The sequence below is a fragment of the Hypanus sabinus genome, chromosome 28, assembly GCF_030144855.1.
Source record: "Hypanus sabinus isolate sHypSab1 chromosome 28, sHypSab1.hap1, whole genome shotgun sequence".
Classification (NCBI taxonomy): Eukaryota; Metazoa; Chordata; class Chondrichthyes; order Myliobatiformes; family Dasyatidae; genus Hypanus; species Hypanus sabinus.
Genome location: NC_082733.1, coordinates 42,280,174 through 42,301,678, shown reverse-complemented (window position 1 = coordinate 42,301,678; position 21,505 = coordinate 42,280,174). Strand labels below are relative to the sequence as shown.

Here is a 21,505-nt window from a genome sequence, read left to right as displayed (position 1 = left end):
GTCTTAAACGTATGTAATATGGGCTATATCCATGTTAAAAATTGTTCTGGTATAAGTTTTTAACACTGGTTTAAATCCACTAGTCACTGGCAGCCAACTAGAAAAGGATCCTTTTATTCCCACTCGCTACCTCCTACCAATCAGCCAATACTCTAACCATGTTAGTAACTTTTCTGTAATGCCATGGGCTCTTAACTTCGTAAGCAGCCTCATGTGTGGCACCTTGTCAAAAGCCTTCTGAAAATCCAACTATACAACATCCACTGCATCCCCCTTTACCTCCCACTTGAAGCCTCCTCAAAGAAATCAGCCAATGCTCTAACCATGTTAGTAACTTTCCTGTAATAACATGGGCTCTTAACTTCATAGGATTTTCCCTGAAGGAAACCATGCTGACTTTGTCCTATCTTGTCCTGTGCCATCAAGTACTCCATCACCTCATCCTTAGCCATTGACTCCAACATCTCCCCAGCCACTGAGGTCAGGCTAACTGGTCCATGATTTCCTTTCTGCTGCCTTCTTCTTTTCTTAAAGAGTGGCATGACATTTGCAATTGTCCAGTCCTTTAGCACCATGCCAGAGTCCAATGATTTTTGAAAGATCATTACTAATGCCTCCACAAGCCCTACCGCTACCTCTTTCAGAACCCTAGGAAGCAGTTTATCTAGCCCAGATGACCCATGGACCCTTAGGTGTTTCAAGTTTTTGAGCATCTTCTCCCTTGTAATAGTACCTGCATTCACTTCTCTTCCCTCACACCTTTCAACACCTGGCAAATAGCTGGTGTCTCCCACAGTGAAGTCTGATGCAAAATACTCTTAGTTCATCTGCCACCTCTTTGCCCCCTGTTCCTATTCTTTGGCTTCATTCTCTAGCAGTCCTACATCCACTCTCATCTCTCTTTTAGTTTTTAACAGACTTGAAAAAGCTTTTACTATCCACTTTGATATTGTTTGATAGCTTGCTTTCACATTTTATCTTTTCTCTCCTAATGATTCTTTTAGTTGCTCTCTGTGGGGATAGTCCCAATCCTCTATCTTCCCAATAATTTTTGCTTTGTTGTATGCCCTCTCTTTTGCTTTTACATTAGCTTTGACTTCCCTTGTCAGACATGGTTGTACTATTTTGCCATTTGAGTATTTCTTTGTTTTTGGAATACATCTATCCTGCACCTTCCTCATTTTTCCCAGATATTCACACCATTGTTGCTCTGCTGTCATCTTGCCAGCATCTCCTTCCAATTGTGGCCAACTCCTCTCTCATATCTCTGTAATTTCTTTTACTCCACTGAAATACTGCTACATCAGACTTTACTTTCTCCCTATCAAATTTCAAGTTGAACTCAACCATTTTGTGATCGCTACTTCCTAAGGGTTCTTCTACCTTAAGCTCCCTGATTGCTTCCAGTCCACTACATAACACCAATCCAGTATAGCTGATTCCCGAGTATGCTCAACAACAAACTGCTCTAAAAAGCCATCTCATGGGCGTTCAACAAACTCACTCACTGGAAATCTGCTAATTTTAAATCGAGATACCAGCTGTCTGCCACACACTCCATCCAGGGAATTGTTTTGACTTGAGAATTAATTTATCATCAACTGAGGGGCCACCCTCACACCAGGCCACAATGCTGGGGAATAAAGCAGCACAAACCTCACTTTTCTCAAAGTGGTCAATACACCGTTGCTCAGATGGAATGGTTGTTGTGTTCTGCCACCATGAAGGACCCTCACTACCCAGGACATGCCTTCTTTTCATTACTACAATCAGGGTGGAGGCACAGGAGCCTGAGGATGCACACTCAATGTTATCGGAACAGGTTAGTGCCTTCTGCCATCAGATTTCTGAACTGTCCATTAACACTAACTCACTATTTTGCTCTATATATATACTTTTTTAAAATATTTCTTGTTGTAACTTTTCTTAATATTTTACGTCTTGCACTATACTGTTCATGTAAAAAAACAAATTTCACAACATATGTCAATGACAATAAACTTGATTCTGATCCTACCCTGTAAAGAAACTTAAAACACTCATTTAACAGGAATTGTTTAGTGATGTATCCAGCGTCCTCTCGCATTCCAAAGACGTACAGGTTAGAGTAGTGAATTGTGGGGATGCTATATTGGTATCAGAAGTGTGGTGACACCCAAGTGTCACAATCCTTGGAGATTTGATTTGACGCAGACGATGCACTTTACTGTACAGTACGTTTTGAAGTACATGTGACAAATAAAACTTATCTTTCTTCAGTCTCTTAAACCTGATTCTGGTTTTGTCGGTATGGAAGAAACTGAAAGCACTGAGTTATTGGAGATGTACCAGATAGAAGCGATTAAAACAAATACATACTTAGTTGAAGTATCAAATGCTTACCTGTGAGAAACAGGCATAATTCATCTTTGCCACCTCCTTCTACGGGTAAGGAATGGCCATCTATGTGATGGTACGTCACTCCTTCAGTTTCCAAGTCCCAGAATGCAATAGTCATTGCTTCAGAGTCAGCAGCAACTAGGGAGAATAAAACACTGAATCCAGAAACTGACACCGTCTCTATACTCATGGATTCCTTCAGCCCCTGTAGCTGAAAGATTCTGAACCATTTAATTTCTTGTCTGTTTAGACCCTCCTCGTGTCCAAAACCATTTGATTGCCGAGAACTGGTACGACAGGGTGTAGCGTTTGATTTCCAACCGGAGATATAACTATACCAGGGAGTGAAATACTTTGTCAGGAATTTTTCTTCCGGTGATACCTTTGTCTTGTTGTAGAAAGCTCTCAATTGGGCTGTCCAGGATCTTTATTAAACATAAACATAATATGCTTCAAAACAATAAACTTCACAATAAAAATGCAACAATAAACTTCAAATTCAACCATACACAACCAAACAAAATTCAACAGTCTTTCTCTGAGGCCAAGGTTGGGCGAGAGGAGGAAGATTTGAGCCAATGTTCCCTCTAATAATTTTTTTTAAACAGCTGTGCAGACCAACCATTGTTCTGACTAGGAAATATATACATGGCCTGAAAACCATGCAGCACTTTAAGTGGTTTTTTAATGGTAACATGCATACTATAGTGTTGGCACGTGGCCTAGTGGACAAGGCATCAGACTAGTAACCTGAAGGTCACTGGTTCGAGCCTCAGCTGAGGCAGCCTATTTGTGTCCTTGAGCAAGGCACTTAACAACACGTTGCTCTGCGACATCACTGGTGCCAAGCTGCTTGGGTCCTAGTGCCCTTCCCTTGGACAACATCGGTAGCGTGGAGAGGGGAAGGCCTGCAGCTTGGGCAACTGCCGGTCTCTCATACAACCCTGCCCAGGCCTGCGCCCTGGAAACTCCAGGCGCAGATCCATGGTCTCTCGAGACCGACGGATGCCACCAACATGCATACTATATTTAGAATGAAGATTGAAAAATCACATACTTCTGATTTTATTTATTAATTGAAAGGTATAATGAAATATAGTACAAATAAGATCTTTCATGTTTTGTAAACTTTTAAACTTAAGACAGTGTTGCCATTCAGTGGGCCAGCTGTTTATCAACAATGAGCTGCCGACTTCCATTCTGTGTTTATTGTCACAACGTAAATACATTGAAGCTTTAAACATTTCAAAGTAAAGGTTACGGTATGCTTATTATTGAGAAAATTTATGATTATATTTATCAACACAACTAATTACAGGGGATTTCACAATTATATTAACATAGATTTCAAAATTATATTTACATTATAAAGAAGAAAATTCCTGCTGTGCAGCAACAAAGGGTATGTGCTTGGGAGCATTTCTGTTATTGCACAGCCGTGGACCTTAAAGGGATCAGTGATTTGAACAGATTTCAATTGGAATTTAAGCCATTAAAATACTTAATGTACTGTACATATGCTTGTACTGGTATGTGATGATGAGTTTCAGATGTGGTATCGAATAAAATTTTGTTTACTTTTTTCCCTCAGTACACTTATATAGATCAAAAGATTAGATATATCTGGGACAACTGTGTACAAAATGCACCAGCTAAATATTGAGATAGGATAATATAAATGTGCAATACAAAACTGTAAAATACAAAATGCCATTCAGTCCTAAGTATATATTCTAGCCACTTGAAGATGATTACCAGTCACTCTGTTCTCCAGCACCTTGCCTGTAGCCCTGTAATTTATTTCTGTTCCAAGTTTTAATCCAATTTCTTTTAAAAGTTCCAAATGAAAATGCTTTCAAGCAAAACTTTCCAGGTTATTAAGGTCAGTATAAAATATTCCAATTTTCCCTTTGGATTTTTGGCCAATTATTTCAATATATGTATTAATAATAAATGTAATACACAACTCATTTCACTTTAAATATATTTATTTAAACTGTCATTAAATTTGATAGCTTCTAGCCTTACCTATCTGTTTGAAATGGGAAATTAAGCACTTTATCACTGTACAGAGAACTTGCAAGGTCATCCTCATCAATGCCAGCGGGCGCTCTCAAAGATTCATCATTGTACTCTTTACTGGCACGCTGTAGGTGATCAGGATGTTCCCTGCAAGAATAATAATACAAGCTGAGATTTCACATATTAAATCAATCTTGAATTTTACCAAAGCTCCACAAAAGCAGAAGTGAAGTTGAAACAGTCCTTTTAATTACCAGTGGACCTTCAACACTGCCCTCAGTCAGTGTGGCTTTGAAATGATCATGCATAATGGTCATGCATAAGGGTGCTATAATAATCAACATATAAACCACAAATGATTGGAACTGCTAACTGGCAAGGAAACTGAGGATATTGGAATTTGTTCCATGACTAATTAGTGTCGCACAGTAGCATAGTGGTTAGTGCAATTGCTTTACAGTGCCAGCGATCACCAATTGGAGTTCAATTCAGTCACTGTCTCTAAGGAGTTTGTAGATTCATGGGTTTCCTCTGAGTATTCCAGTTCCAGTTTCTTCCCAAAGTCCAAAGATCTAGTAGTTAAGGTTGGTAAATAGTGGGCATGCTACGTTGGTGCTGGAAGCCTGGCAACACTTGCGGGCAGCTCCCAGCACATCCTCGTCCTGTGTTGGTCATTGACGCAAACAACTCCCTTCACTACTTGTTGTGACAAATAAAGCTAATCTTTATCCTTAAATTTAATCTGCAACTCAGAAACTTCTTTAAGTCATAGTCATAGAAAAGTACAGTACAGAAACAGGTCCTTTGGACTATCTAGTCTGTGTTGAACCATTTAAACTGCCTACTCCCATCGACCTGCACCATCGCTCTCCCCACCCCTACCATCCACATACAAGAAGTCAGAATAAGGTGTGGGGAGGAAAGGGAGACAAGTGAGAAGGTGATAGGTGAAGCCAAACAGGTAGAGGAAGGGGGATGAAGTAAGAAGCTGAGAGGCGATAGGAGGTGGAAAAGAAATCTGATACAACAGGAGAGTGAACTATGAGAGAAAGGGAAGGAGGTGGGGACCCCGAGAGAGGCATGTATAATTTCAGCTGCAACTCATCTGATATGCCCATGATGCTGCTGCAAGTTTGTCATTATACCTGTGCATATATGTGCTTATGTATATAACAATAAACTCGACTTTTGGCCAGAATTCCTGGTGGATATCATTATTTTTCATATTAAATGTTCAGCATGCGCCTCCTCCTAACTACCACCAGGTAAAGAAGAGCCACAATGTGTGGACAAAGCGGTTTGTACACAACAAACACACTTGTTCCATTTTTCCTTATAACATGGGAGACCAATTGGCCCATCAAGCTGACAATGGATTTGGCTAAATTAGCAGGAATTCTCAGTTTAAAGATAGTGGTCAGTATTCCACTCAAAATATAACACACATGACAGAGGTGTCAAGTGATTCTGGTAAAGTCAATACTTTACTCCAGATGAATAAAAAAGCATATAGCATATGGTATGGGCACAAATAGGTGAGTGTGAAAGGACCCCTGGTTCACTACTTCAAGAACAGCATTTTCAGAGGACAGGATTTAAATTGTTTCTTTGTAATATACACTCAGTGGCTCTTTATCAGGTACACCTGCTCATAAATGTAAATATCTAGTCAGCCAATCATGTGGCAGCAACTCAATGCATAAAAGACCAAACATCAGAATGGGGAAGAAATGTGATTTGAGTCACCTTGAACGTGGAATGATTGTTGGTGCCAGATGAGGTGGTTTTGAGTTTCTCAGAACCTGCGGGGATTTTCACAATCAACAGGCTCTAGGGTTTACAGAGAATGGTGTGAGAAACAAAAAACATCCAGCGAGCGGCAGTTCTGTGGGCAAAAGTGCCTTGTTAATGAGAGAGGTCAGGGGAGAACGGCCAGACTAATTCAAGCTGACAGGAAGGCGACAGTAACTCAGATAACCACGTGTTACAACAACGGTGTGCAGAAGAGTGGCTCTGAATGCACAACTCTTAAGTTCTGGCTACAACAGAAGAAAACCATGGATATACACTCAGCGGCAACTATATTAGGTACAGGAGGTACCAAATAAAGTGGCCACTGAGTGCATTTCTCACGTGATATACTTCAACGAAGTAATTTGACTAACATAATTGAAATTCTGATCATATCTACCTTTATAATAAAAACATACAGAATAACTTTACCTGAAAAAACTGTTCAAGTTGATGCAAATAGCGCAGTTGAAGCAGTTTACAGCAACAGCAACATCCAAGTCAGGCGATAAATCAAGTCTGCTCAGGTGGGTTAAGTCACAGGGTTCGTCATCCTCTTCATATACTCCAGCCTGGCAGAGCTTAAGATCAACATTCCCGAGCTGCTTGCCATCCACTGTATCACAGATATCTTATAAAGAGTATTATATTGAGGAATTTGACACCACACAAAGGAGCTGGAGGAACTCACAGGTCAGGCTAGCGTTAAATAGGTGAGTTGCTGGGTGAGGTTTGTTCGGCAGGAAGGCATTTTCTGCACTTTGTCTTTAAATAAGTTTCAAAGTAATTTATTATCAAAGTACACATGACACTATTTACAACCCTGACATTCACTTTCTTGTGGGCATACTCAATAAATCCATAACATAATCAGTGAAAGACCGCACCAACTTGGGCGTTCAACCAGTGTGCAAAAGACAATAAACTGTGCAAACACAAACAGAAATAAATAAAAATAACAAAAATAAGTAATAAGTATTGAGAACATGAGGTGAAGAGTCCTCGAAAGTGAGTCCACAGGTTGTGAGAAGAGTTCATTGATGGGGCAAGTGAAGCTGAGTGAACAAGCAAACAAATAAAAATAATTCAAAGAACTTATCCTGCTTCTCTTTCCTTCCACATCACAGTTGTACTTCTGTGTATGTTGCACTGTCCTTCATCACCTATTAGCACATCATTCCCACAAATGCTCATTTTAATATCTATTTTAGGTCCAGTTCCTCCAAATAAATACACTTCACATCGCATAGCACTGTAAGTAACTAGCTCCTCATCTTATCATTATCTTCGCTGATTAAAATGTGATTGGAATAGAAATTGGGAGGATGGTAAGACTATTGATAGGCAAAGATGAGCAAACATGAAACTCTGTCCAGGTTAGGAGAAGGTAGGAGACTGGAATTGAGAGAGATGATGGAATGGCAGAATAAGACTCAACAGGCCAAGTAGCCCAATTTTGTCTTATGAACTACCACAGAGCAATGAAGAAAAAGAAACACACTGAAGTCAGAAATTAAGCTCAGAGAATGGTTATTTTAAATCAACAATCAACATACATCTTTGAAAATTAGCGTGTATAAAGATAAATACGGCATTGCAATCATACAGTGTTGGGTTAACGCTTCAAGACACAAAAATACAACTGCAGATGCTGTGGATCAAAGAATACAAACACAACACTGGAAGAACTCAGCAGGTCAGGCAGCATCCGTGAGAAAAGAGTAGCCAACGTTTCGGGCCGAGACCCTTTATCAGGAATGGGGGGGGGGGGGGGAAGAGAGGACCGAAGCCCAGCAATAGAGATAGGTGAGGGGGGGTAGGACCTAGAGGTGCAATCAGAGGAAAGGTAAAGGGGGGAGGGGGAGGGGATAAGCATGAAAGAACTGTAGAGATAAAGAAGCAGAAAGTTGAAAGGGGAGATGGGCACAGAGGGTTAACTCTAGTTAGCACAACACTATTACAGCTTGGGGCATTGGAGTTTCAGTCCCAGTGTCCTCTCTAAAGAGTCTCTGAAATTTCTCCCCATGGAATGTGTAGGTTTTCTGCAGGTGCACTGGTTACCCCCCCCCCCCCAATCCAAAGATGTACCAAGTAGATTAATTGGTCATTCTAAATTGTCCCATGATTAGGTCAGGGTTAAATTGGGGTTGGTGGGGATTTCTGGGTGGTGCAGCTCAAAGGGCTAGTAGGATCTATTCCATGTTGTACCTCCTAGTAAATAAAACATTTTTAAATATGCTGGTCTTAAAAGCTATGCCATTAGAATTTCCTTTAGTGAATGCAATTACAGCTTTAATTTTTAAAATATTGATTTTTTAAAAATGTATTCAATCACAGAGGCAAGAATAATTAAGAAGCATTACACCTGAATGTTCAGAAAATGAACAGGAACGGTTCACTGGTTGTGTCTTTTTAACAGTATGCACATTAAACCAGCTTGTTTTGAACCCGTCACACAAATATTAATTCATTGCGAGCTAGTGAGAGTAAATAAAGCGAAGCACTGCCATGGATGAGTAAATTGCAAAATGAGTGTTACGTTTTGGGGAGCAAACACAAGTAAATCTGCAGATGCTAGAAATTCAAACAAGACACACAAAATGCTGGTGGAACACAGCAGGCCAGGCAGTATCTACAAGGAGAAGGACTGTTGACGTTTTGGGCTGAGACACATCATCAGGACTCAGCCCGAAACGACAACAGTGCTTCTCCCTATAGATGCTGCCTGGCCTGCTGTGTTCCACCAGCATTTTGTGTGTGTTGTTACTTTTTGGGTACTTTTTTTTAAATCACCATGTTAAATTTAATAAACACCATCACCGAACCCCAGCCAAAAACACTTTTAACAACTTCTCTGTGTCCATCTAAAGCAAGGGTTCACAACCTTTTCATGTCATGGACCAATACCATTAAACAAGGGATCTGTGGACCCCAGGTTGTGAACTCCTGACGTAATGTGATCCAAGCCCTGTGATAAATCTACTGCCGCAAGTGTGCTCTATTTCTGTATTCACATTCAAATTCACTGTCATTCAGCCATGAACAGGTATACTGCCAAACGAAACGGTGTTCCTCCGGACCAAGGTGCTCAACAGAGTACAGATAACACTTAAATTAATATTACTACAAATAATAAAATATATTCCAGAAGATTGATTTTTTAGCATAAGATGCATTTACCACACAAGTTAAAAAGTAAACAGTATAACACTACTGGTGTGATGAGTGGTGCCAGTAATTTGTTTTAAGGTGTTCAGAACTACAAAGGATACAAATGCAGCCTGCAGTGTCCAGTAGAAAAAGTATTTCTTGGCAAATCTGGCAATCTGTTATCCTCTCTGGAACTTCAGGAGGCAGACAAAGTTTAAAAGCATCTAAAATATCTGCTTCAGCAGCATCTTCCAACCAAGACAGGTGAAGCAGTGTGCAATTGTCGAGCAGTATGAAGGATGTGCTGCTTTTAAATGACAAAATCTTCAGAGTAAAAGGTGGTGGTAAACCTAGAAATCGAAAACAACTTGCTTGTTAATTGTCTAACTTCAGAAGAATTAGCAAGTGCCTCACCTAATTTAGGCAGTTTGACTTCTTCAATCAAAAATAGAAATGTCTTAAAACCATTTAGAAATGCTCAATAATATATCAGCTACTGTTTGAAAAATATAAACAAAGAACCTAATCAGAATTAGGTTGATCATCAGTTAGTTGTTTTTGTGGCAGCCCACAGTCATCATCATCATCATGTGCCGTATCGTATGATGTCAGCAATCATCTGTCATGACCGTGATTGTTCTTGGCAAGTTTTTCTACAGAAATGGTTTCTCTTTGCCTCCTTTTAGGCAGAGCTACAAAGTATAAGACATATATTTTTTTAAAAAGAGTACTAAATAGTACAATAAAAAAAGTAACATTATTTTATTCTTCCCCTCCCCCCCCCATCCTTTAGCCAGACCAAGGAAATGTCTTCCCCACTAGGAGACTTCTCATCACCAGTTTCCCAAGGGTAATTAATTAAAAATGGCCAATAAACACCAGTGTTACCAGCCACGACATCTCATGTACAATTTTTTTTAAAAACACAGCTTTGGTCTTATTCAGGTGGGTGGATGTGGGTTTGATTACAATAATTAAGAGAAGTTTGGATGAATACATGGATAGTAGGGGTATGGAGAGCCATGGTCCAGGTGCAGCTAGATGGTATTTGGCAGGAAAACGGTTTGGCACCGATTAGATGGGCTGAAGGGCCTGCTTCTACGCTGTAGTGCTCTATGGCTCAGTAAGAAAAGATGTTTAGACTTGCCACAATGAAGACTGACATTTGGAATTAACCATTTGGGCATAGAGATAGAGCAGAATAATTCGGCACAGACTAGATGGGCTGAAGGGCCTGTTTCTGAGCTGTAGTGCTCTATATCTCAGCAAGAAATGGATGGTTAGGATCTCTGCAACAAGGACTGACTGGATTGACCTTTGGAATTAACCACTTGTGAGCAGAGATAGAGTAGAGCAACAGTTCAGCACAGACTAGGTGGGCCAAAGCGACAGCTTCCACTATAACCATATAACAATCACAGCAAGAAAACAGGCCATCTCGGCCCTCCTAGTCCGCGCCGAACTCTTAATCTCATCTAGTCCCACCTACCCGCACTCAGCCCATAACCCTCCACTCCTTTCCTGTCCATATACCTATCCAATTTTACCTTAAATGACACAACTGAACTGGCCTCTACTACTTCTACAGGAAGCTCATTCCACACAGCTATCACCCTCTGAGTAAAGAAATACCCTCTCGCGTTTCCCTTAAACTTCTGCCCCCTAACTCTCAAATCATGTCCTCTCGTTTGAATCTCCAAATTCAAACGAGAGATGAAACGAGCTGTGAAAGGGATGGTTAGGTTTTCTTTACAGGGGCTGCAATGAGGATTGAATTTTGAAATTAACCACCTGTGAGGAGACAGGCAGAGTAGAATGGGATGATCTAGACCCATAGACTTTTAGAAAAATCATGTGATGTGTTAATTTCTAATCTACACCTGAACTCTGCACCAGCGCAGTAATGTCACACTAATGCAAGTGAACAGCTATTGAGGATAAAACAGTCTCATAATACTCCAATGCAGAAATCTCTCAACAATCATTTACAAGGCCGCCTTGATAAATGAACAAATAAATGAATAAATGATACTGTATACTGCATAGTATTAATGAACAAAGAGCATGAAAAATCAGCTTTCTGAACCAACTGCAAATACATTTTACAGCTCCATCCCAGCACTGTTCGTTCTGTGCATATTCTTACTAAACTTCCAAATACATTTGTTATATTATAGAAACTTAAAGGACTGAGAGAAACAATTTTCACTGGTTGAGGAGATTAGGAACAGGAACAGTCTAAAAATTAAATGGGTGGCATGATAGTGTAACACTATTACAGCACCAGAGACCCAGGTTCAATTCCTGCTGCTGCCTGTGAGGAGTTTGTATGTTCTCCCTGTGGGTTTCCTCCCACCTTCTTAAGATGTACCGGTTAGTATGGGCATGCTACGTTAGTGCCGGAAGCAACTGGAGGGAAAGTATAGTGGGGATGTCAGAGACAAATTTCTTTTTTAACAGAGAGTGGTGGGTGTGTGGAGTGCCCTACCAGGGATGGTGGTGGAGACAGATAGGGGCATTATGATACTCTTAGATGGGGCGACACGGTAGCATAGCACCGATACAGCACCAGTGTCTCAGGTTCAACCCCCACAGCTGCCTGTAAGAAGTTTGTGCATTCTCCCAGTAACCACTTGGGTTTCCTCCAGGTGCTCTGGTTTTCTCCAACAATTCAAAGACATTCGGGTTCATTGGTTTAATTGTTACAAATGAATGTGAGAGGGAACCAAAGCATCTGGGGGAAAGCTGCATGTGGGAACGTGCTGGTCGGCAGCATTCACTCACTGACATCTCACACTAAGAGATCAACAAATTTTGTACATTCTGTCACAAAATGGATGATCTTGCAGCAGCAGCTGAGATTAGTTTCAGTGTACGTGCCTAAGGGCAATCTGGAAATCAGTGTCCTCTGTAACACAGGGTAAAACTTGGCAAGGACAGCTTTCCCTCTTTCTAGACCTTCTTGGCAAATACAACAACCCAGAAGGAATTAGGCATTACCATATCCACACTGCAGCCATCTCAAGATCAGGACAATCACCTCACCCTCACTGCAAACAAATCGAGATGAGGAACTGGACAATCATCTGATCCACACTGTAGCTGTCTCAAGTGTAGCAATGGGATTGAGACCCTAAATGTGCATGAAGGATCTGACTGGGAAGGCTTACCTCAAGAGCGAGCTAAGCAGCAACTTGGCGCTTGTTAGGTCTAGTAAGGAGGCATTCAGCTAAATGGCGGTTTACAAACTCTTCAGGGAACTACATACAACTCCTTCTCCCACAGCACCTACAGGACTGCTTGACAGACTTGTGCAATGAAGATGTTTTCTCTGCAGGTCTACAGTCATCCACCCTCCTACAACTGGAAAACCAAATGGTCCTGTCTATCACATCACGCTGCCACCTTTTTGGTCTATGCAGATTTCTTTAACAAACACAGCAACATTACTTACTGAGGTGTTTCTTATCAACTAGCTTCTTGAGTGCCTCTTCACTGCAGCTGTGAGTGTTGGTAACGTCACAGATGCCATCTTGGACTTGGAACTTGTAGATCCCCAAATCATTGTGGTTATTGACAGCAAGAAGACGTCCACTGTTGGGTGAAGTCTGTAAATTCTCAGTTGTTTCCCAAACAAAGCTGTAACAGAAGTGTCACAGGCAGAAAAAATACATCAGCTTGAGGAGAAATACATCAAATCCCTAATGATACACCATCTGTGGTTAAACCAGACAGCCATTTATACCAGGAAATTGCTAACAGCAGCTTATGTGCAACAGGTGGACTTTAACTTCTATATGACCAACATCAACGATAGATGCAGGATTCACAACAATCTCGCCTATCTGAACCTCATGACCAACTGAGTAAGAGCTACATTCAATCACTGTCATTAAAATCAAACTTTAATATAATCCAGCTTGAAGATAATTCAGAGCAACACACACAAAATGGTAAATGAACTCAGCAAGTCAGGCAGCATTTATGGAAAGGAATAGAGTCAATGTTTTCAGCCAAGACCCTTCATTAGGACTCTCTAGTCTAGAAGATAATTAACATTTTTAACTTTTTCATTTTATACTTCCAGCTCAACACATTTCTTTGATTACTTCAGATAACAATTCTGTACTAACACCTCCTTCATCCCTTTTACTTCATTTCTCCTTCCTTCCATCTACTACTTTGCATCAAGCCTTCCTTCATCATTTCTTTGAGCCACAAAACTGGTTTTGGAAATAATTCGGAAGATGTGTGGCTCAGTTAGTTGATGGTTGGGTTCAGTTGTTCTCTGATCCTGGCAATTGACTTGCAAATGTTTCATCACCATGTGAGGAGACTTCATCAGTGCGTTATTGATTGTGGTGTGTCCTCCGGATGTTGGCCTTCCCCAGCGCACTGACAATGTCTCCTCACATGGTGACGAAACATCTACAAGTAAATTGCCAAGACGGAGAAAACTCAACCCAGCCAAAACTTGTGTTATAACAAGGTTTGATGGAAGATCATCCAACCTGAAAAGTTCATTCATGTTATGATGCTAAGATGGCACGGGCAGTGGCAACCTTGTGTGTGCAGATTCTGATTCTAATTCTCCCATCACAGAAACTACTCATCTTTCTGAGTACTTCAGCATTTGCTGCTTTTATTTCTAACTCCAGCCTCCTCAGGTAACCAACACATTCTGTTAAGACAGCATGGCACAGGACAGAACGGTAGTGTAGCGGTTAGCATAAACATTTACAGTGCCTGCTTTAAGATTGGGGTTCAATTCCTACCACTGTCTGTAAGGAGTTTGCCTGTTTCCCCCACAATCAATGGGTTTCTTCCAGGTGCTCCCGTTTCCTCCCACATTCCAAAGAGACACACCGGTTAGAGTTAGTGAGTTGGGGTGGGCGCACATGCGCGTACCTACCTACCTACCTTACGGTAACAATGAGAGAGGACATGATCTGGATGATGGGGGTCCCTAATGATGGACACCATCGCTCCTTGAAGACGTCCTCAGCACTGCGGAGGCCAGTGTCCATGATGGAGTTAATTTTCTGCAGCTTACTGGTCCTGTGCACTAGCACCCCCCCCCCCCCGCCCCATATCAGACTGTGATGCACTCTGTCAAAATGTTCTCCACAGTACTTCCGTAGAAACTTGCGAGTGTTTCTGGTGACATACTAAATTTCCTTAAACTCCTAGATCCTCAGAGATTTGGACACCCAGGAACTTGAAATTGCTCACTCTCTGCACTTCTGATCTCTCTTTGAGGACTGCTGTGTGCTCCCTTGTCTTACCCTTTCTGAAGTCCACAATCAGCTGCTTGAAACTCATTACTGACTATCAGTGCAAGGTTGTTGCTGCGACAACACTCAGCTAGCCGGTATATTTCACTCCCGTACACCCTTTCGTCACCATCTGAGGTTCTACCAACAATGGTTGTATCATCAGCCGATTTATAGATGGCATTTGAGCTATACCTAACTGCACAGTCATGGGTATAGAGACAGTAGAGTGGTGGGCTAAGCACACATCCGAGGTGTGCCATTGTTGCTTATCGGTGAGGCTGAAATATTATTTCAGATTGTGGTATTCTGGTTAGGAAGCTGAGGATCCAATTGCAGAGTGAGGTACAGAGGCCCAGGTTCTGTGGCTTATCGATCAGAACTGTAGGAACAATTGTGTTAAGCGCTGAGCTGTGGTTAACAAACAGCATCCTGATATAGGTATTTGTATTGTCCAGGTATTCCAAGACCATGTGAAGAGCCAATGAAATTGCATCTGCCGCTGACCTATTGTGGCAACAGACAAATTGCAGTGGGTCCAGGTCCTTGCTGAGACAGGAGCTGACTCTAGCCACAACTACCCTCTCAAAACACTCCGTCACTGTAGATGTGAGAGCTACTGGACAATAGTTCACCTTGCTCTTGCTGTCCTTCTGAACCAGGTGGGAACTTCTGACTGTAGCAAGGAGATTGAAAGTGTCTTTGAACACACTTGCCAGTTGGATGGCACAGGTTTTCAGAGCCTGACCAGGTACTCCATTGGGGCCTGTTGCCTTGTGAGGGTTCACCCCTCTTGAAAGAGGGCCTGAAGCCGGCCTCCGAGACAGAGATCAGAGGATCACTGGGTGCTGCAGGAATCCTCACAGCTATGGTTTTCTTCCCTCTTTAAAAGCAAGGATAAAAGGCATTGAGCTCGTCAGGGAGTGAAACATCACCGACATTCATAATGTTTGGCTTCGCTTTGTAGGAAGTTAATTCCCTGCAAACCCTGTCAAGAGTTGGCATGCATCTGATTCTGCCTCAAACCTCATTCGGAATTGTTCCTTAGCTCTTGATACAGCCCTCTGCAAGTCGTATCTGGCTTTCTTGTACGGACCTGAGTCACACAGATCTAGCTCTCAGCAGACTACAAACTTCCTGGTTCATCCACAGCTTTTAATTTGGTCACGTACAGTAAATTACTGTAGACGCACATTCACCCACACAGGTTTTAATGAAAGACTGGCCCAGGAGAGGACTCTGGTGAGCTGCTGTCAGTGACCTATGCCCCAGTAGGGGTAAGTAAGTGGGTATGCTATGTTGGCGCTGGACACTTGTGCTGGAGGAGGAGGTAACCCACATCTCAGAATGTGTTGATCACACATTTCACTGTATGATTCAATGTTCATGTGACAAATAAAGCTAATCTCCCTTTAAAAACATTCATAAATCAATTTTGTCCAGAGGTCAGAACACACATAGAAGTCACCCCAAGGGTAATCATACCTCCACGATATTGTAATGAATGGTATCAAAAGCATACGAGATTGAAAAGGAAGAACAATTACTAAAAACAGAGAGAGAGAGGAAACAAGTAGTTTGTGGAAATGAAAGTACGTGCATTCAAACTTTTGAACTAAAAATATTCTAAGAATCCGTTCATATGCATGGGTGCCCATTAAGTCAAGCATTCTTAACCCAAAGAGTGTCTGTCTTTTGCATTGGGCATTTTATGCTACTAATGGCGTTTATTTACAATAATCGCAAGGTAAAAATAATGACCCAGAAATTGTGTGCTTGCATACAAAAAATCCTACAGGATTGTTCTACTCTCTCTGTAAAAGCAGCTTTCAACACTGAGTTTACTTCACATTTCCACAGCATTTGGGTCCATCATACTCAGGTTCGATTTATCACAATTGCCACGTAGTTAAAACCCTCGACATTCTCTTAAGCATATCCTTTTAAAACAAGATCTGTTCATAACAACTTGCCCTTGAACTCTAATGAATCAAAGCTCCCAAGAAACCTCTAAGTGGAGAAAAGCAGCCAGCTGCAGAGCTGTGTGGAACTGTGGGCAGGGGCCAGAATGTGGTCAGTTAGGGATAAATACTTAGTCAAAGAAATAAAGGCAGGAAGAGAAATAACAAGCAGCAGCTTTATTTGGAGAAGTGCTGAATATATTATTGGCTGGTAAGCATTGTACAGAGATTCATAAAAACAAGAGAATCTGCAGAGGCTGGAAATCCAGAGTAATACACACAAAAAATACTGGAGGTGGTCAGGGAGCATCTACAGAGAGGAATAAACAGTTGACATTTCAGGCTGCAACATGTGTGAGTGATGATAAACCTGACTCTGATCTGGGTCTCTATTGTGGACTGAGAGTGGGAACAGGCAGGGAGAGTGGAATCATGGTTGGGAAAAGGGGGAGGGAGAGTAGAGGGAGTGGGAAGCACCAGAGAGACATTCTGAAATGATTAATAAGCCAAATGATCTTGCCTGGCATCTCAGGGCAGGGTGTGTCTGCACCCGCATCACCCTCTGCCCTGGCACCCCTTCCCTGCCACCTGTCCCACCCCCTTTCACAGTACTCCACCCTCACCATTCTCAACATCTTTTGCTTCTGCTGGATTTACAAACTCACTGCCCGCTCCACATTGATAAATGCAGTACTGTGCTAAACTCTTAGGCACCCTAGCTATATATACCCAGAACTTTTGCACAGTATTTTATGTCGTGGAGTTTGTTGTTTTGCAGCAGTACAATGAAATACATTTAAAATTACTATAAGCTGCAATAAGAAATACAAAAAAATTAGTGCAACAAAAGGGCAGAATGTTCATGGACTGCTCAGAAATCTGATGGCAGAGAGGATGAAGCTGTTCCTAAAATGTTGAGTGTGCGTTCAGGCTTTTGTACCTCCTGCCGGATGGTTCTGGATGAAGGTGGTCCCTCACGATGGAAACCACCTTCTCGAGGAATTGCCTTCTGAAGATGGTCTTGATGGTGGGGAGTCTAGTGCCCATCATGAAGCTGGCCGAGTCTACAACTTTCTACAGCTTTTCCCAACCCAGTTCAGAGGCCTCTCCATACCAGATAGTGATGCAACCGGTCAGAACACATCTGTAGAAAGTTGCTAATCTCTGGTGGCATAGCAAACCTCCTCAAACTCCCAGTGAAATATAGCCGCTGGTGCTCCTGTGTTGTGATTGTTGGATAATGAATTGACATCAAATGGGACTGGTTCCTGACCCATGTTGCTCACTTTGCCCCCACGGAACCATTGGCTCTTTTATACATGTTCTATGGGAATGTCCAGGGGTTTTTGGTTTGTGGGGGAAGGTTATCAGTACTCCTACAGAACTAACGGGGGTACAATTACCAAAGGAACCCACTGTACTTTGTGGTGGCGTGCTGGGGAGGCAGCATTAAGAAGAGGGATGCCTCACGTCTTAATAAGCTGGTAAGGAAGGCGGGCTCTGTCGTGGGCACAGAACTGGAGAGTATGACATCGGTGGCAGAGCGGAGGGCGCTGAGTAGGCTATGGTCAATCATGGAAAACCCTGAACATCCTCTGCACAGCACCATCCAGAGACAGAGAAGCAGCTTCAGCGGCAGGTTGCTGTCAATGCAATGCTCCTCAGACAGGATGAAGAGATCATTACTCCCCAACACCATTCGGCTCTACAATTCAACCACCAGGGGCAAGACATGTTAAAGTGCCGGGGTTAGGACTGAGCTTAAGTTACCACTCAATGCACTTTAGTAAACTATTTAAGAACTTTTTAAAAGCTATTTATTAATGCTTTTTGGGAGGCTGATTTTAGATGCATATCATATTTATACTGAGTTAAATACTGTATGTAATTAGTTTTGATACAATAAGTGTATGGGACACTGGAAAAATGTTGAATTTCCCTTTGGGGATGAATGAAGTATCTATCTATCTATCTGTACATCTTCTAAATGATGACTCCCACCTTTCCCTTACAGAAAAAAAACAAGCAAAATCTGGCTTGCAGGACTGACTGCAGCTAAGAAGATTGTAGTTTTGATCGTATAGAGTGGAACTACCTTTTTGCAGTTTTAGAAAAATTTGACGTTGGCTAAAGTTTCATCTCTTGGATTCAATTGCTGTACCTGTGTCCTACTGCCTCTGTTTTAACCAATTTTCAGAAATCCCAAGTATTTAATCTCAAACGTGGCACCCGCCAGGGATGCCCCTTAAGTCCCTTTCTCTTTGATTTGGCTATGGAACCTCTGGCGATAGCATTTCGAAACTGCCCTGAATTGACTGGGATTTGGAGAGGGGGTGTTGAGCATAAAGTTTCTCTCTATGCTGATGACTTATTACTCTTTCTCTCAAATCCATCTACATCCTTACCTCTAATGTTTTCACTTCTTGACCAGTTTAGCCAGATCTCTGGCTATAAACTTAATTTACATAAGAGTGAACTTCTCCCAATTAATAAAGAAGCACAAGAACTAACATTTCATGATCTCCCTTTAAAGTAGTCCATAATCAATTTACTTATCTTGGAATTACAGTCACAAGGAAGTTTAAAGATCTCTTTCGTGAAAACTTTGCCAATCTTTCATATGCTATAAAACAGAGTCTGGTACAATGGTCACCTCTATCTATGTCTTTGGTAGGTCGTATTAATGTTGTTAAAATGTATGTTCTCCCCAAATTTTTATACCTATTTCAATCTATCTCAATTTTTATTCCTTAGACTCTATTATTTTGTCATATCTGTGGTAGAATAAGCGCTCTAGAATTAATAAAATCCATCTCCAAAAATCTAAAAAAGAGGGTGGCATGGCTTTACCTAACTTTCGTTTATATTATTGGGCAGCTAATATATGTTGTGCTACCTTCTGGTCTTTCTTCCATGGCCAACCCGAGTGCCCTAACTGGGTGGCAATGGAGCTGAGCTCCACTAAAGAATTATCTATCTCTGCACTTCTTGGCTCTGCACTCCCAAGTAGTCTGCCCAGATCAATAGCTAATCCTCTTGTTAGACACACTTTGCGTATATGGGCTCAGATCAGGAAATGCTATGGTTTCCAGGGGTTTTCCGTTTCCAGCCCTGTTACGCATAATCACCTTTTTTTACCTACTACATACGATTCAGCATTCCAAGTTTGGTAAAGGAAGGGCATTAGACACTTTGAAGATCTTTTCATTGATAATCGCTTCGCTTCTTTTCAGCAGCTCTCTGTTAAGTTCAATCTGCCCAATGCTCATTTTTTCAGATATCTCCAAATCCGACACTTTATTGCTCCTTTAATTCCTAACTTTCCTGAAATGTCTGCGAAAAATGCTATGGACCTATTTCTTTCCATGAATCCACTAGGTAAAGGCTTAATATCAATCATCCGAGATAAACTAGCGGCCTTACAACGGGCCCCCATGGATAAAATCAAAATGGCCTGGGAGCAGGAGAGCTGGGATTCAGTTCTCAAATCGGTTAACTCAACCTCTCTTTCTGCTCGCCACTGCCTTTTACAGTTTAAGATTGTTCATAGAGCCCATATGTCTAAATCTAAACTATCTCGATTCTACCCTAGAGTTAGTCCGCTCTGTGATAAATGCAAGAGGCCTCTCTCATCCATATGTACTGGTTCTATCCTAGCTTGGAGAAATTCTGGAAAGATGTCTTCACTACGTTATCGTGTATTCTGAATCAGCACCTAGAACCAAACCCCTTAATTGCTCTGTTCGGTTTTTAGGGCGAGACAGATTTATGTCTGGGTCCGACCAAATGCCGAATATTATCCTTTGCCTCTCTCCTGGCTAGACACTTGATCCTCCTCAGATGGAGAAATGCTGCCCCGCCCACTCATGCTCAATGGCTTAACGACATCATGGCCTGCTTGGACCTCGAAAAAATTCATTATTCAGTTCTCAATTCGGATCTAAAGTTCCATAAGGTCTGGGGACCTTTTATCAAGTACTTTCATAACCTTCCTCTTGACTAGGGTTTTTTTTTCTTTTCAGTCCCTTGCTTTCAGCTCCTTTTTTTTCTGGTAGAAGGCATTATTATCCTCTGTTGCTGAGTGTATTCAGTCTGGGAGTTTGGCTGTCCAGACTTATACTCTCTATATTGTGTTGTGGTTGGTCTGGAGTTGCTGTTGTTTTTTCTTGTGTTGTGGGGCTTGGGGAGGACACTAAGCTTACTTGTCTTTAATTCAGGTGCTTTTTTTTTGTTAAATTCTCTTCCTTTGTAGCATATTGTTATTGTATGCTTAATTTTGCACTGTTTTAATGTTCCTCATTGGGATTTGGGGTTTTTAATTTGTAAAATGTTTTGAAAAACTAATAAAAAAAAATTTTTAAAAAAAGATTGTAGTCCAGCATTGGAAACCTCCTCATGATATTTCAAGTACTCACTGGCTTCGGAGCTTTTTGGACATTTCTTACCTGTTATTATCATCAGCAAGAGTAAATGATGCACAACCAAACACAATCTTAATGTTGACAAATTTGATATCTAACTTAAAAGATCTTCTGTTAAAATAGGAATGCTCTGTCTGTCTATGCACTACTATTCAGTTGGTTGGTGGAGGGGAGAGGGGTGCAGGGGTGGAGAGGAGGGTGGGGATGAGGGTTGGGGGTCAAAATGTCATCGGTAACTGGTTGTATTGAATCTAATTTGTTGGTGTGCAATAAAAACTAGTGATAAAAAAACTACTGCAATTTCTGTAGGTGTGTGACGGAGAGAATTCTGCCTGGCTGCATCACAGATTGGCAGGAGTTTCCAATGCACCCCTTTCCAATGTTGGAAAAGGAGTTTCCAATGCAGACAGCTGCAGAGGGTTGCAGACTCAGCCAGCTTCATTACAGGTACAACCCTCAAGCCGAAGAGTCTGTATTGTGCTGTAGGTTTTCTGTTTTCTGACACCCC

General features: G+C 41.5%; 1 protein-coding gene across 2 annotated transcripts in view; it reads right to left on the bottom strand.

The window, feature by feature from the left end:
* Positions 1-21,505, bottom strand: part of spg11 (SPG11 vesicle trafficking associated, spatacsin) — a 213,490-nt gene that overhangs the window by 191,159 nt on the left and 826 nt on the right. For both annotated transcript variants that reach the window (XM_059953035.1, XM_059953036.1), the window contains exons 2-6: positions 12,797-12,981; positions 9,465-9,692; positions 6,625-6,823; positions 4,408-4,548; positions 2,383-2,804 (exon numbers count right to left, since the gene is read on the bottom strand). In XM_059953035.1, coding sequence (XP_059809018.1) covers positions 2,383-2,804; positions 4,408-4,548; positions 6,625-6,823; positions 9,465-9,692; positions 12,797-12,981 — 1,175 coding nt within the window. The remainder of the gene's footprint in view (positions 1-2,382; positions 2,805-4,407; positions 4,549-6,624; positions 6,824-9,464; positions 9,693-12,796; positions 12,982-21,505) is intronic.